This window comes from Hibiscus syriacus, unplaced genomic scaffold, assembly GCF_006381635.1.
Source record: "Hibiscus syriacus cultivar Baekdansim isolate YM2019G1 unplaced genomic scaffold, ASM638163v2 tig00000002_pilon, whole genome shotgun sequence".
Classification (NCBI taxonomy): domain Eukaryota; kingdom Viridiplantae; phylum Streptophyta; class Magnoliopsida; order Malvales; family Malvaceae; genus Hibiscus; species Hibiscus syriacus.
The window spans coordinates 1,569,014-1,583,582 of NW_024061752.1; the positions used below are offsets into that span (position 1 = coordinate 1,569,014).

Consider the following 14,569-nt stretch of genomic DNA (forward strand, 5'->3'; position numbering starts at 1 on the left):
CAACCCAATATGTAATATAGATTTAGTATTATTTAATAATTTAAATTAATTTTATATTCTTTTAAGAGTCAGATCCACTTGAGAAGTTGGTCCAACCTACACCAGTCCAAATTTGTAAAGGATCAAATTAAGTGGGCCAGATCCGACTCTTTAAAAAATAATAAAAAGCCTTGAGGGATTACAATAACCAAAGCGTCATTAGCAAATATTGATGTAATTTGGTGTGGTTGTAAACCATATAGTAACGATAAAATTATAAAGTTACTGTGGCAATAACTAAACCCTATTGTGATTACAATAACTTGTATTTCCTTGTGCATATTTAGTCAACAAATGGTAATTATACACAATTTATACCATAGTATACTTTCTTTATTATCGAATTAATTGATTACAAATATACGAGATTAATAATAGTACTGAGTGATCTTAGTGGGAGAAAGGAATTTGATTTTTCTAAAAAAATTGAGTTCGAACAATGTGTTTATAGAACGTGTTTGAATTATAATGTCCAGTAATTATAAACATGGTGTGCATAAACAACAAACTGCAACAACGTATTGTTCTTCTGGTATGAAATTCGCATGGTTTCAACAGGAATTAGATAATGTGATAACAGCATTGAGCTTGGCAAGGCATTCAGTAGGTCAAGTGAGGAAGGAATCCATGAAGAAATCATGAATAGGCTCAACAAATGCCACCCCAACCAATTTGCAATTCCCTTCTTCATCCAACCTCTCTCCTCTCCCACCTCTAATCTTCCCTTTCGATTCATCGGACGTTAAAACAGTCTTCACCAGCAACGCCGGCGCTTTATAAACACTCCCAACGGAAAAGCAGAATTTGGCCAAGAATTCCAGGTCAACCTACGAAGCCAAATGCAAGAAATTAACATAAATAAACATCCCAAATCCAATACAAATTATGGGGTCTTCACTCTTCAAGCATAGCTTTTACCTTGCCGGATTCCTGGTTGATATTCCCTTGAAACAGTTGAGGAACAATGTCGATTTTCAAAAACGTCGGCAATGGCAATCCGAGGAACTTGGTTGTTGAGCTTGTCAGTGGTGGAATGTAGAGTGTTTCAATGTCGAAATCAACTGAGAGTTCATTGGCGTCATCGGCGACCTTTGAACCGGTCCCGGCCCCTGTTCCTCCTTGGGCATTGTACTCGAAGTCGGGATACCAGGAAATTCCAAGCTTGCAAGCTCCCAGGGTCTTGAAGCTAGCAGTGTAAGTATGGGCCTTTGGCAACCCAGTGGAAACAGCTCCTCCACCTTTGTCTGGTGCATAAGAAGAGAAGACAATGGTTTTTGTTCTAAATGAAGTTGGTGTTGTGGGAGGGAGACGGCACAAGATTGGTGGTTCCAAGGAAATCATTTTACACCCCAACCCCATCGTTTTTTCTGGGGGTTCGAAGCGCTTGTTTTTGAGTTCTAGAGTGTGAGAAGAAGAAACTGGCTCTGAATTAAAGTTTACGTATTTTTTAATAAACGAACAGTGCAATGGGAACATGCGTGATACAACGTGTACAGCACAATGTCAATTGTCAAAGCTCTGAAAGATTCAGAAGGTTTACCTATAACATATGCATATATGTATTCTGTATACATATACATTGATAACTTGTAATGAATTAATACCATGATATATGTTAAATAAGATGGCATAAACAGGGGAAATGACTAATACAGATTAACATAAACAGGGGAAACTGATACATAATATTACACTCGACTGTTCAAACAAACCAAAATCTGAAACCTGGAAAAACTTTATACATGAATCAAAATCCCAGCAGCAACCACAACTTTGTTACTCTCTTTCTACCTATTTGTATCTACCGGTTAAAACGCTAGAAGCAACAATCCGACTAACGTGACTCTCCTTTTAACACTTTTAATTAAAAAAGCCGATGCTATGCACCGGGAAGCGGAAATATGGACTCAGAACACCACCTAATATAATAAGAATTAGCTATAAAACACTTTCGACATGGAAATGCAGTTTACGCAAATGTTAACCTCCGGCTCAACACACAAGAGATGACCTGAGGGATGTGGCGGTTGGGAGATTCGTGCATGATGCCCACCGGATAACGGATTCTGACACCATGAAATCAAGTTGTTCTCGCTCGCCGTGACCGATGGTGTGGTTCCTCTTGCTGTTGAAGGCCAACAACAACCTAGAACCGCTCGTTCCTGCTGTCCTTCCGAATTCAGCTGTCTTGGTCTCCTTTTCTCTTGCCTCGGGCCCACAGCAAAGCTGAGAATCTGGTAATACGAGCAGCTTATCCAACCCTGGCATCCATGAGAGATGCAAGACATAATTTCAGATACCTCGTGTATGAGAACAAATCATAAAGATTTGTAAGATGGTTAGCACAAATTACCTCCATCTAATCTCTCCATCCGAGTAATGTTGGTCGAGAAGTCTGATGTGCAGCTTTCTTGTTCAACCACAGAACTAGGGCTGAAGAATGCAAAGCTCGGCATTGATGGAATGGCAGAATGAAATTCTAAGGCATCAGAATTACTACCGTGAAAAGAAAATCCACCATATGCGAAGCAAGGCGTAGATGGCTCCACCATGGAAGAAGAAAATGATGTTCTGCGTGTTAACGTGGGTGACTGAACATCATAAATGATTGGAGATCCGGCACCGAAGCTGATATCCTGATCCCTGGACATGGAAAATGAGCCACTACAAAACTCCAACTCTCTGCAGCCTTGGTATACAAGCTCACTTGATTCTTCATGACAAGATTCATCATTCTTCATCCATGAATGATCTAAAAGAAAACGACTTGACGTTAAGCTTTTCGTTGAAGAGGGAAATTTCCAGTAACATGCAAGAAACGAAACAATCTGAGGTGATTTCTTGGCCTAGATATACCAGTAAGCCAAATGGGTAACATAATTAAATTTAAGAAAGCTAGTATAAAGAGCTACCGGGGTTGACCCAATTGCTCATGCACGGACTTTCCTTATACATACCATTTAATAGCCACGAAAGACAATGATTAAACTACTATTCTAACGCCATTTGCAAGACAATGATTAAACTACTATTCTAATGCCATTTGCATGCACCGATAAATTTATGACGGGATTCCAACATACCTAAAACCTGCAGTGCAGTGAGCCTTTGTGAAGGATCGGTAGTGAGCATTCCCCTGACTAAATTCTTTGCAGAATCAGAAATGTGATGCCAAGGATCTGATGGGAACTGCAAATCGGCTGCCCTCACAGCATCAAATATCCGTGATTTCGTTTTACCCCAAAATGGTGGTGTCCCGCTAAGAAGTATGTAGAGAATCACCCCAGCACTCCAAATGTCAGCAGCCTGATTATATCCCCCAACCAAAACCTCAGGTGCAATGTAAAATGGACTTCCGACCGTCCCATGCAAACACTTCCCTGCTGGTAACAAACACCAAAATAGTTAAAAACAAAAGAATCTCAAAATTTTCAAGGAAGCAAACAAGCACTGTGAGAAACGGAAAGAAGTGTAAAACCCTACCAGACTCAATATATGTTGCAAGACCAAAATCTGCTAGTTTGATTGGTGATGATGACGCTTTTGTAGCTAAGAGGATATTCTCTGGCTTTAAATCTCTATGCACAATCCCAATTTCATGACAATATAGGATCACTTGCATCAGATGCCTGAAGAGAACTCCAGCATCTACCTCGGGAAAACGGCCATACTTCTCTAGCCGGTGAAAAAGCTCCCCACCTGCACAAAGCTCCATAACCAAATGAACATGGTCTTCATCCTCATAAACAGCCTTGAGATCCACAACATTTGGATGCCCTGATAGCCTAGTCATTATTTCGATTTCAAGCTTGACACTCTGCGCATCATCAGAGGTTACCAATCTATCTTTAGATATCGACTTGCATGCCAATACCTCTCTTGTCAACTTATCTGAGCACAACCTGATAACACCAAATTGACCCCAACCCAATTGCTCTCCAAGAATGTATTGATCCCTCAAATTTGCAGTCTGGTTAGTCTCCAAAATCGTTTCACTCAAGCTTGCAACTTTGTAGCAATTACACGGCTGCTTTGACGTTTCATTGAAGCTGCTGCTCTTGGCAACAGCCATAACACTTTCCAGACGTCTGACTGATCGAAAACGATTCAGGATGTCAGCTTAATACCCTAGGTTTTCTGGAAGCTTGAAACAACTTAGTCTCCCAAGGAAACAAGCTAGTCAAATTTTAATTGTCAAAACTTTGATTTATATATTTCTATGTTCACATAGCTCTTACCAAATCCAGACTCGAGATCAAGACTCCTTAAACATAAGACTTTCATGGGTAGTTGTTGAACTTTGACAGCAAAACTTGCCTCGAAGAACACGGTACCAGAAATCATGACAAGACTATATCAAACCCCAGAACACCATAATCTTAAATGCACACCTAAAAACTATCTTAGTTCAATTAGATTGCCTAGATCTGCAAAAGAATTTGCAATTATCAGATTATAATCAAACACTCTAGTTCAGCTCCAAAAAAAAGCAACAATCTAACCCATCACCTAAAAAGCCAGCAAAACCACAAAACAAAGAGAAATTCAACAAAATCCCATAAAAAAATCCCTTGAAACAAAGCACCCCCAGATCCAAAATCGTTCCTTTACACAAATAGAGAAGAAAAAAACCCCACCTTCCAAATTCAACCATGAACCCTAAAACACAACAAAAACTATATAAAGAGAGATACAAACCTGGCAAGATATAAACACACAGGGAGAGAGCACCACAAAAGAAGAAGGAGGAGGAGGAGTCCGTTGGAGCAGTGATAGAATGCTCTCCCCAAGACAGACCTCTCTGTCTCTGTGGGCTCTTTCTTTTTGTCGTTTTTGCTCGGTTCTGTATATTGAAATCGAAAGAGTATCGCATCGGACTCGACGTTTAAGTTTAATCCACTTTAATCATAGGCTTAGATAATTCCAACTCATTAGATTTGTATTAATATCATTAATAATGAAAATACTTTAATATACCATGTAAATATTTCAATATTTTAATATACAATTTCAAGATGTGTTTCACCTATGCACTTTTCATTGATGCTTTAAGCTTGCCAGTTGATTATATACCTCTTGAATTTCCCATTACATTATATGTTTCACTCTATTCTTCTCTTACATGTTGGTGAAGCAAATTCCCAGACCTAATGATCTGATGTATTATATTAACCCAATGGCTATACTGTGAAGCTAGTAACTTTGCTATTTCAGGCATGTAACTCTTGTAACGAACTGAATGCGGTCTTTTCGCTGTTCCCACTTCCCAGGACTTACCTGGAGGAACTGCAGTAGTAGTTTTGCAGTTGGTGACTTGTGTGCTCTTCTTGAAACTGTTAAAGATTAATCTTATGTAAAGATATCTGTGCCATTAGAGCACAATCTGCTTTATAGTTAGTTCATAGATGTGGTTGGTCTTGCTTTAAGTTACATTAATTAATCCTAATCAAATATCATAGAATTCTATTATTTGTTTTGAACCAAGAAATTGATCTTCACTCATCAGTTTAATTAGAGGTGAGTATTCAATTGAGTCAAGTTGAATGAAAAATATTTGAGTTAATTGAGTTTATGAGTATCCTATTATCATTTGAACTTCATTTGAAATTTTGTTCGAGTCAAGCCGATGAAATTTTGTTCGAGTCAAGCCGATGAAATTTTGAGTCGATTTGAATTGAATATATTTATTCAATTTGTTGTTTAAATTTAAATGTAAATATTTATAATATTATGATTTTAATTGGTTCAAAATTAAATGACTATGACATATTTTTTCATATTCTTTTAGAAACGTGTAAGATTGATAATGTTATTTAATAAATCAAATATGATTTAAAATTATATTTTATATTTATAATATTATTTCTAAAGAAGATATTTTGAAGATAAATTATTAATTAAAGTATAAATAAATCAAAGAATTGACGAGAAGAAATATTTTGTAAAGAATTTTATTTAAATGATTAAATTGAGTAAAATATAAATTTAAGAGATTAAAATAATAAAAAATATTATAAAAAGAATTTTAGTTTATTGTAGTTGAGGAGGATACAATACAGATTTGACTGAAAATGAATTAAAACAAAAGGTGAATTGGAAACAAGAAATTTATGGACTAAAATGAAAAACAACAAAATCACTTAATTAAAGATTGAAGTGATATCGCTTTAATCTTTGTTTTTTATTATTTAATTTTTAAATTCAAAATTAATTTAAAATCTAAATTTCAATTAAATATTCGTGTTGATTTGAATAAATTGAACAATTAAAGTGATATTCGTATTGGAAAGGGGCAACCGACTTTTGGCGCAACACTTGAAGGAATAGATCCTCTTATCTCTTATGACCCAACCCATGCAGTGCCAACCTAGCAGAGGAATCGATTGTGGAAATGGTTGACAACGAAGGAAACTGGGCATGGAGCAAACTCCAGCACCTTCTGCCTTTAGATATTCTTCTACGAGTAGCTGCAATTAAGGGTCCAAGGGAAACACTAACAGACGACTCAGTCGGATAGAAAGGAAAACCAAATCACCTATTCAACGTCAATTCCACCTACAGAATCCGAGGGGGCCAAATGTGGACAAGAAGGAGATGCTATGGAAGACCATTCACAAATTCAAGGGTTTGCAAAGTGTGAAAATCTTCATTCGGCTTGCATGTAATAATAAAATAATGACAAACGTGGAGAGGGTACGTAGACATTTCTCGCTCGACGACAGATGTTCATTATGCGCAGCATCCCCGGAGGAATGTTAATCACGTATTCCGTTGGTGTCCTCAAGCCCTAAGTGTATGGTCTTCGATCGTCAAATCTGGAGTCCCCAAAAGTCTGGACATCTTACTTGGGCGTGACTGAGTAAGCGCATAGTACGCGACGGCGCAGGGTCTCAAAAAATAAGAGTCCTGAAATAGAGTATATCTATTAGTTGTTGCCATTAAAAGGCAGAAAAATAGATATAGAGCAGTGGTTAGATCATTGGACACATGATTTGTTGATCTTAATTTCAAATCTCATTAACAAACAAATTTATTTTTAAAAAAAACAAGTTCAAATTTATACAGGGTCTCGGAAATAGAGTATATCTATCACAGTTTTTTTAAGTTAATGAAATTAATCATTTATTATTTTAAAAAAATAAGTTTGAGATTTAAGGACCTCTTTACAAGAATTTACACAGGACCTCTAACAATCTAACACGATTACTCAATAATTTGGAAACTGTGGCTTGCTAGAAACGCTACAACTTTTGATTCATCAATAGAAGAACATGGCACCGTAATGGAGAAGAGCCGCAATCTCCAAGCTCATTGCACCTGTGAAAGATAAGACCCACACGAAACTCAGGTAAAAGACTCGTCCAAGGGAACTGCTGCACAAGACCAGGAACGTACTTCATGGTCCTGTCTTCAACCGGGATGGTACAGAGTTAATACGAACGCTTGTCGGAATCAAACGAATAGCAACACAACGTGTGAAGGTTTAATAAGAAACCACAGAAGGAAGTGGATCATGGGATTCTATAAATAGATTGGCATATGCTCGATGCTTGAAGCATAACTTCAGAGAGCTTACATAGACATGAAAATCGCATGGGACCTAGGAATTACATAACTCGATGCTATCCGATTAATGAAAAGTAAGACTGAACAACAAGGCAAGCTTGCAATCTTATTACACATCCGTGAACTGGAAAAGGAAAATTGGAATGTACGATTCCATCATATACCTCGTAACGGCAACCGAATAGCCGATTTCTTGTCCAAGTATACTGTAGTTACGGAGAAAAGTGCAAGTTTTTACATTCATGGAGTTTAGGGGAAGTTTTAGTATGTTGAATCACCTCAATGGGCACCAGAAAGCAAGCTCGTTTTTTCTGTTGTTAATTATTGGAAGTATCAAAGTATTTGACTCTAATGATGATGGTGATGATGTGTTTGTTTCGCGAACAGCTTGTTAGGGGAATTGTGTTGCCAGCAGGTATGGATAAGCTTTTCACGGTAAGTAAAGATGAGGCTTTGAGGGCTTGGGATACTAACTCCGGTCAGGTCAGTTTAACTTTGTTTCTTTCCTTTTATTTTGGTTGTTTTAATTTAGTTTTTATATCTTGGGGGAAGTCAATTATATATGTGTGTATATATATTCTGATTTTTTCTATGGCATTTTGTGTAGTGTATGGGTGTGATTAATCTTGATGGTGAAGTTGGTTGCATGATCAGTGAAGGTCCTTGGCTGTTTGTTGGCATACCAAATGCTGTCAAAGTAAAGTTCAGGCAAATCTCTATCAGTTTGTTTCTTCGTTGTCACATTGTTATAGGATTTGAACTTAGAAGAACGATGTTTTTTTTCCACCATTACTGGTCTTAACAACAATCATATTGCAGGTATGGAATACGCAAACTAACCAAGATCTTACCCTTAGTGGACCTGTTGGGCAAGTTCATACTATGGTTGTCTTTAATAATTTGCTCTTCGCTGGTACACTGGTAATGTTTTTAATACTCATTTGAAAATTATAAAATTGCTACTTACCTTGAAAGAACTATAATTAGATGAACCTCAAGCTTTTATAAAAGTCCTAGATCTTTGGGAATCGATTGAAATTTGTACTGGATGACTCTCACTTGGGAACTCTTTAATGTCATTTCACGGACCATATCTCTTTATTACTCTAGCTCTTTGTTCCTGATCTTTAAGAAACAATATCTATTTTCTGCAGGAGGGCATATTGGAATGGAAATTTAACGCTGTCACAAACACCTTTGAACCAGCAGCATCACTAAGGGTCATACCCATCCTGTTGTATCGTTAGTTGTTGGAGCTAATAGACTGTTCTCAGGTTCCATGGATCATTCTATAAAGGTAAGGTTGTTTTAAGTTAAAGTTTTTGATATTGCTGATCGAGAAACTTAATAGTTTCGAACCACCATCAATAGTATGTAATTTGTTATCTTTCAGGTCTGGAGTCTGGAAACTTTGCAGTGTATACAGACTCTGACAGAGCATAATGATGTTGTGATGTCCTTGCTTTGCTGGGATCAGTTTCTTTTGTCTTGTTCATTGGACAAAACCATAACGGTATTTTCTGGGATTAATTTATTTACTTGTTGCAGGTGTGGGTAGCTACAGAGAATGGGAACCTGGAAGTAACATACACTCACAACGAAGAAAATGTATGTTGTACTAATATATCATGCATTCTGTATTTTGATTTAATTCAAATATGCAATTAGTTGTAAGGGCCAAGGGGTTTGAGGATAGAATGGGAGAAGGGAAAACTCAATGTAGAGGATAGGAGATCATCAATAGGCTTCTGCTTTTAGTTTATGTTTGTTGGTAGAGATGACAGTGAATTAAGAATGGAGGCTGAGACACTGGTGGGTTGTTATTGACAACGTAGATGATTGATGGAACAAAATGCTACTTAGTTTTGCTTTGTGTTTGGGAGATAGAATTCATGCTCTGCATTTGCATTTTTAAAGTTACCTTATAGGGCAGAGTTTTCGGGGGGACAACTGGGATGGAGAAGTGGATAGTGGATTTGCATAGGCTTTTCGATTTACCAAATTGTGTTCTAGCCAGTGCTTTCTCCTTCCCTTCATATCCTGGACACCCATGAGTTCTGCTAGATGGTATTAGATGCATTTTCGGGTAGATTTTCAGGTAAAAACACAAACCAAATGGTCTCAATTCTATCAGCCTTTTAATTTAATTTCCTATGATCTTGTGATATGTTTTAACACTTGAACTATTGCCTTGTGTTTCCAGGGTGTGCTTAATCTTCGTGGAATGCCTGACTTGGAATCCAAGCCTGTCTTGCTGTGTTCATGCAACGGCAATTATGTCCGGCTCTTTGATCTGCCCTCGTACGTTCTATTAGAGACTTGCATCTAGCTTAGTGCACGTATTGATTTTGAGCCTCTTCTGTCCTTTCAAGCTGCTTATGTGGATACGATTTTTTCTTTCCTTATGATTCAAGGTTTTCCGAGAGGGGTAAAATTTTTGCTAAGCAGGAGATTCGAGCCATTGAAGTAGCTCCTAGTGGTCTGTTTTTCACCGGTGATGGAACTGGTTTTAAAGTGTGGAAATGGGCAGAACCAGTTGCCATTTCCTGATGCCTTGCACCATTTTATATCATATTCATCAGAATGTATTTTTGGTGTTACTATTTCATTTTGTTCATCCTTCGGGGAGGTTTTCAAGCTTGCGGGAGAAATCGCGGTTTGGAGAAAACAATTCTGGTTCCTGGTGGAATAACACCGAGCATCTTAATGTGTGCCATAAAGTTCATAGAAATAACACAGAATGCGGCAGTCTGATCGCCGAAGAATCATATTCATCGAGAATGATCAGTAGTTATGTGCCAAATTGAGAGTTTGGAGTTTTACAGGATGTGAAATTTTAGTTCGGGATGGAAATTGAGTTGGCAGATTTTGAGTTGCATTTCAAACATATTTTATGTTATTTAAAACTCTTTTAAGAGCATGAGTTAACTGAGGAAATTGTTTCAAGGATCATAAGAAGTGCAGGCTTTTGTTTAAGTGGTGTTCGAAACAAGTAGTACGAGTATTAAGTATCTGATAACGATTAGTGGGACTAACATTGCTTATGTGGATAATGGATTTACAAAATGTAGCAGTTTGTTCCTTTTATTGCATATACAGCCAAAGGTTTTACAAGAGTACATTGTATAAGATAGTTTCCACTCTCATTATGCTACTAATTTATTAGGATAGTCACAGATTAAACATAACCTTAATGGCATTGCCACCACGGGCACTGGTTTCAAAAGCTTCTTCAACCTCTTCCTGAGAAAACCCGAATCTGTGAGTTATCAGAGGCTTCACATTGATCTTCCCGCTTCTTAGAAGCTCAATGCACAAAGGCCAAGTGTTCTTGTACCGGAATATTCCGATAATATCAACCTCCCTGCAGTCGAACCATCGGCCAATAAGTGTTGGAAGGAGCTGGATATTTCAAAAAGATCACTGAAATAAGTACCTTGCAGCAGCCGGAGTGAGTGGGACGGTCATCTCGTTATGTCCCAATCCGACCAGGCAAACCCTGCCACCGGCTCGAGTGGCAGTCAGAGCAGTGGACATCGTTTTGTTAAAGCCTGCACAGTCGAAGCTTACATGTACTGCTGCTCCCATTGCTTTACTGATCCTTTCAATTTCTTCGGGTATGTCCTTTAATATATAATGGAATCAGAATTGAATGAGATCTTTGTCCAAAAAAAAAATAGAAATGAAAAGAATTCAAGGCTGTTATGTTATGAACCTGCATATTAGTTGAGACTTTAACAACTCCATCGGCACCGAGATCCTTAGCAACAGATAGCCGGTGATCGTCCACATCTACAATGACAATTCTAGGTGCCCCGAAAGCACGAGCTGCCAGTATTGTAACTAGACCTATAGGTCCTGCCCCCATAATCAACACATTGGTTTCGGGACCGATATCAGCTCGACGACAAGCGTGAACCGCTACACTCAAGGGCTCACACATAGCCCCTTCTTCCAAACTCAGATTGTCTGGCAATTTGAAACACAGATCTGCGGGATGCACTACCTACATTGAAGACCAACATATAAATAAGAAGAACCATAGACCATCAACATATACATGGACATCAAAATGCAGCTTATAGGGTTCACCTGACGGGCAAGAGAACCGTGAACAGGTGGAGTGGCAAAGAACTTCATTTCATCGCATAGATTGTATCGACCTTCCTTGCAAGGATTGCATCGCCAGCAACTGATCCCTGGTTCCAATGCCACCCGGTCTCCTGGCACTAAATTCTTTACTTCACTCCCAACCTCTTCGATGATCCCAGCACACTCATGCCCGATCACCATCGGTTCTTTCACTATGAAATCCGCAAGCCTCAACGTCTACAAATAAATACTAATGGTAAACATTCTAATTTCTCATACATATAATACAGATAGACAAGATACCTTGAGAAAGTGAACATCACTTCCACAGATGCCAACAGCTTTCATCCTAACTTTTACATCATGGGGTCCTTAAAACACATATTTTACCCAGAACACAAAGACAAGTAATCAATCAATATATAAGAACCAAAAAGAACAAAGTGTTATCCTAAAATCATAATGAAATTTATACCAAGAGGAGGGAGCTTGAATGGCTGAATCCTAAGGGTGTTGATACCCACAAGCCATGCAGCCATGTTTTCTTCATGAGATTCTCCTCCTTTACCCATTTCCTTTCCTTTTTGCTCGTACACAAACTGGAATTTGTTCACCAAGGACGCTTAAAAATGCTTTATATCTGAATTTAGATTAAGAAAAAAATCTTATCCTGACGCGATGACTGTGTCACTGTGGACCAGGAGAGAGATGCGTGGTGGTGGGTGATGGATACACATTTTATCTACAGATATCTGCTTCCGAGGAGTCCCTTGTTTCATACCCTGTGTGGAAGTAATCAAGTCTGGATAAGCACATGTTGAAAAATTGGTGATACAACGTGTAGCAATAATACATGGTTGTCATTACATTATCTTCTTATCTGTTTTAGTGTTTTGTTCTATTATAATAGTTAGAATTTGTAATCCGAATTCCGTTGGATATTATAAAACTATGAAAAATGATTATAGTCGTTAGAGTTTGTAAATCGAATATATCGATGAAGTCCATTAAGCCCACTGCTGCTGTTACCCATTCAATTGCAAAGTAACAGCCCATGTATTTGATGAAGTTCATCCTTACTTTGATCTTTCAAGCAATTGCTCTATTAAAATCCTAATAACAATCGAATTACTATTAAATTAGTTATCAATTCTTTCAAAATCATAATAATAAAAAGGAAACTTTAGTGTTTTATAAGTATAATCATATAGATAATTTCAATTATTTCTTATTTTTAATTCCTCATTAATATATACATATTAAAAACACCATAACAAGATTTATCGTCAAAATTTTGTATTATATATATATATACCGAGTTAGGATCCACTTATACTATGTAAAACTATTTTAGTATTACACAGATTTAAGACCGTTAGATGAATGAAAATTCTGTGTAAAACTAAAAGAGCTTTACACAGTGTAAATAGATCCTAATCATATATATAGGGTAAGACCCTTTTACACAATGTACAACTCTTAGTTTTACACAGATTTAGAACTGTTGGATGAATATATATAAGATCTCTTCAGAAGAATCTCGAATTAACCCATTAATATATTAGTATTTTATATGAAAAACATAGTAATGAAAAAGATACATTGCAACCGATATAGTTTAAAATCATCAAGTGTCCTCAGTAATTAAGGAGATTATTCTTCTTTGTAGAGGCCATAGGTTTGAGTAGTTGTGTCTGTGGTGTGTATATGTACATTGCCAATAATTAAAAAAGATCTCGAACATATACTATCTTATAATTATCTCAGTCTATTCAATGTATAAATTACAAGTGATATAGTTTGTTTTTATCATTTATAGTGGAAATTAATAGTCTAAATGTGCAAGGAAGTTTGGCGATTACTGATTGTCCATAGTTTTATATAGTAAAGTCCCTCCTACCTTATTAATTAGGAATTTACATCCTTTAAATACCCTTAAATGTAAATTTTAATATTTGAGGGGCTTGCCTAATAAAATACAGACAGCTACCGTGGCATGATTAAAATTTTTGTGAATCAGCATTCAATTCGGTTGCTTTTGGCCCTTTAAGCTAACAAGTTAAATAGCAAATGAAGTTATCAGTCTGTCCGATTGATAATAGTTTTCTAGGCATAAAAAACTGTGTTGAAAGTTATCACGATGATGCAAACTGGGGCCAAACCACTTCTTAATCATGATATTATATTGAATTTCGAATTTTTTAGAATTTTATTCGACCAATTAATTTTTCTTTAAAATGATACTATATATTATATATCATATTAATATATGACTATAATTTTTCTATCCGTTTTTCAATGAAAGTAAAAAAAAAATTAGATTTTTTCCCATAATCTCTGATTTCTTTATCATCAAGTAATTAATTATATATAGATAATATATATTATGATTATTGATTAAACTTTAGATGTAAATACAAACCTTTTATATTTTTAATATTTCTAATAAATTTTTCTTTCTTACTCGTGATTTTTAAACATTTTTTACGTAAATTTGTTCGATATTATCGTTCTTTCTTATTATTTTGCGGTTGTATTCTCATCATTTTTAGTAGAAACAATTTTAAAATAATAAGGAAAAAAGATACTGACATACAAATTTATGTAGAAACCCTAAAAAGAAAAAAAATCACTTGCAAAAGAGAAAAGTTTATTGTGAAATCAAAATAACAGAATATTTATAATCGCATCTAAGGTCTAATCAATATCTCTAATATCTATTATATATTTATAGTGTTAATTACTGACAAGAAGAAACTTTTAAATTATAAAAAAATCTTTGATATAAATTTTTACCTTCAATAAAAAAAATTATATAAGAAAATATAATTGGGTTAAAAAAGAATTTAAATTATTAACTTTAATATATATA

General features: G+C 36.2%; 3 protein-coding genes and 1 pseudogene across 5 annotated transcripts; 1 reads left to right on the forward strand and 3 right to left on the reverse strand.

The window, feature by feature from the left end:
- Positions 1-532: 532 nt before the first annotated feature.
- Positions 533-1,415, reverse strand: LOC120211429. Its single transcript, XM_039209992.1, has 2 exons — positions 958-1,415; positions 533-866 (listed from the first exon to the last, which is right to left on the reverse strand). The coding sequence occupies exons 1-2, from the start codon at positions 1,396-1,398 to the stop codon at positions 648-650; spliced, it is 660 nt and encodes a 219-aa protein (XP_039065923.1). The 5' UTR covers positions 1,399-1,415; the 3' UTR covers positions 533-647.
- A 280-nt stretch (positions 1,416-1,695) lies between these two features.
- On the reverse strand, positions 1,696-4,857 carry LOC120211527 (calcium-dependent protein kinase 26-like). Of its 2 annotated transcripts, none has more exons than XM_039210122.1 (6): positions 4,738-4,857; positions 3,523-4,466; positions 3,123-3,419; positions 2,393-2,791; positions 1,929-2,300; positions 1,696-1,877 (listed from the first exon to the last, which is right to left on the reverse strand). In XM_039210122.1, the coding sequence occupies exons 2-5, from the start codon at positions 4,109-4,111 to the stop codon at positions 2,032-2,034; spliced, it is 1,554 nt and encodes a 517-aa protein (XP_039066053.1). In that variant the 5' UTR covers positions 4,112-4,466; positions 4,738-4,857; the 3' UTR covers positions 1,696-1,877; positions 1,929-2,031. The 2 variants fall into 2 exon arrangements, with proteins under 2 accessions (XP_039066053.1, XP_039066001.1); XM_039210070.1 differs by having other exon boundaries at positions 3,123-3,422.
- Positions 4,858-6,430: 1,573 nt separating this feature from the next.
- Positions 6,431-10,238, forward strand: LOC120170385 (annotated as a pseudogene).
- A 424-nt stretch (positions 10,239-10,662) lies between these two features.
- LOC120211689 (sorbitol dehydrogenase-like) lies at positions 10,663-12,331 on the reverse strand. Of its 2 annotated transcripts, XM_039210209.1 has the most exons (6): positions 12,173-12,331; positions 12,001-12,068; positions 11,698-11,934; positions 11,321-11,611; positions 11,042-11,229; positions 10,663-10,969 (listed from the first exon to the last, which is right to left on the reverse strand). In XM_039210209.1, the coding sequence occupies exons 1-6, from the start codon at positions 12,267-12,269 to the stop codon at positions 10,777-10,779; spliced, it is 1,074 nt and encodes a 357-aa protein (XP_039066140.1). In that variant the 5' UTR covers positions 12,270-12,331; the 3' UTR covers positions 10,663-10,776. The 2 variants fall into 2 exon arrangements, with proteins under 2 accessions (XP_039066140.1, XP_039066198.1); XM_039210267.1 differs by lacking the exon at positions 12,001-12,068 and having other exon boundaries at positions 12,173-12,326.
- Between the last annotated feature and the right edge of the window lie 2,238 nt (positions 12,332-14,569).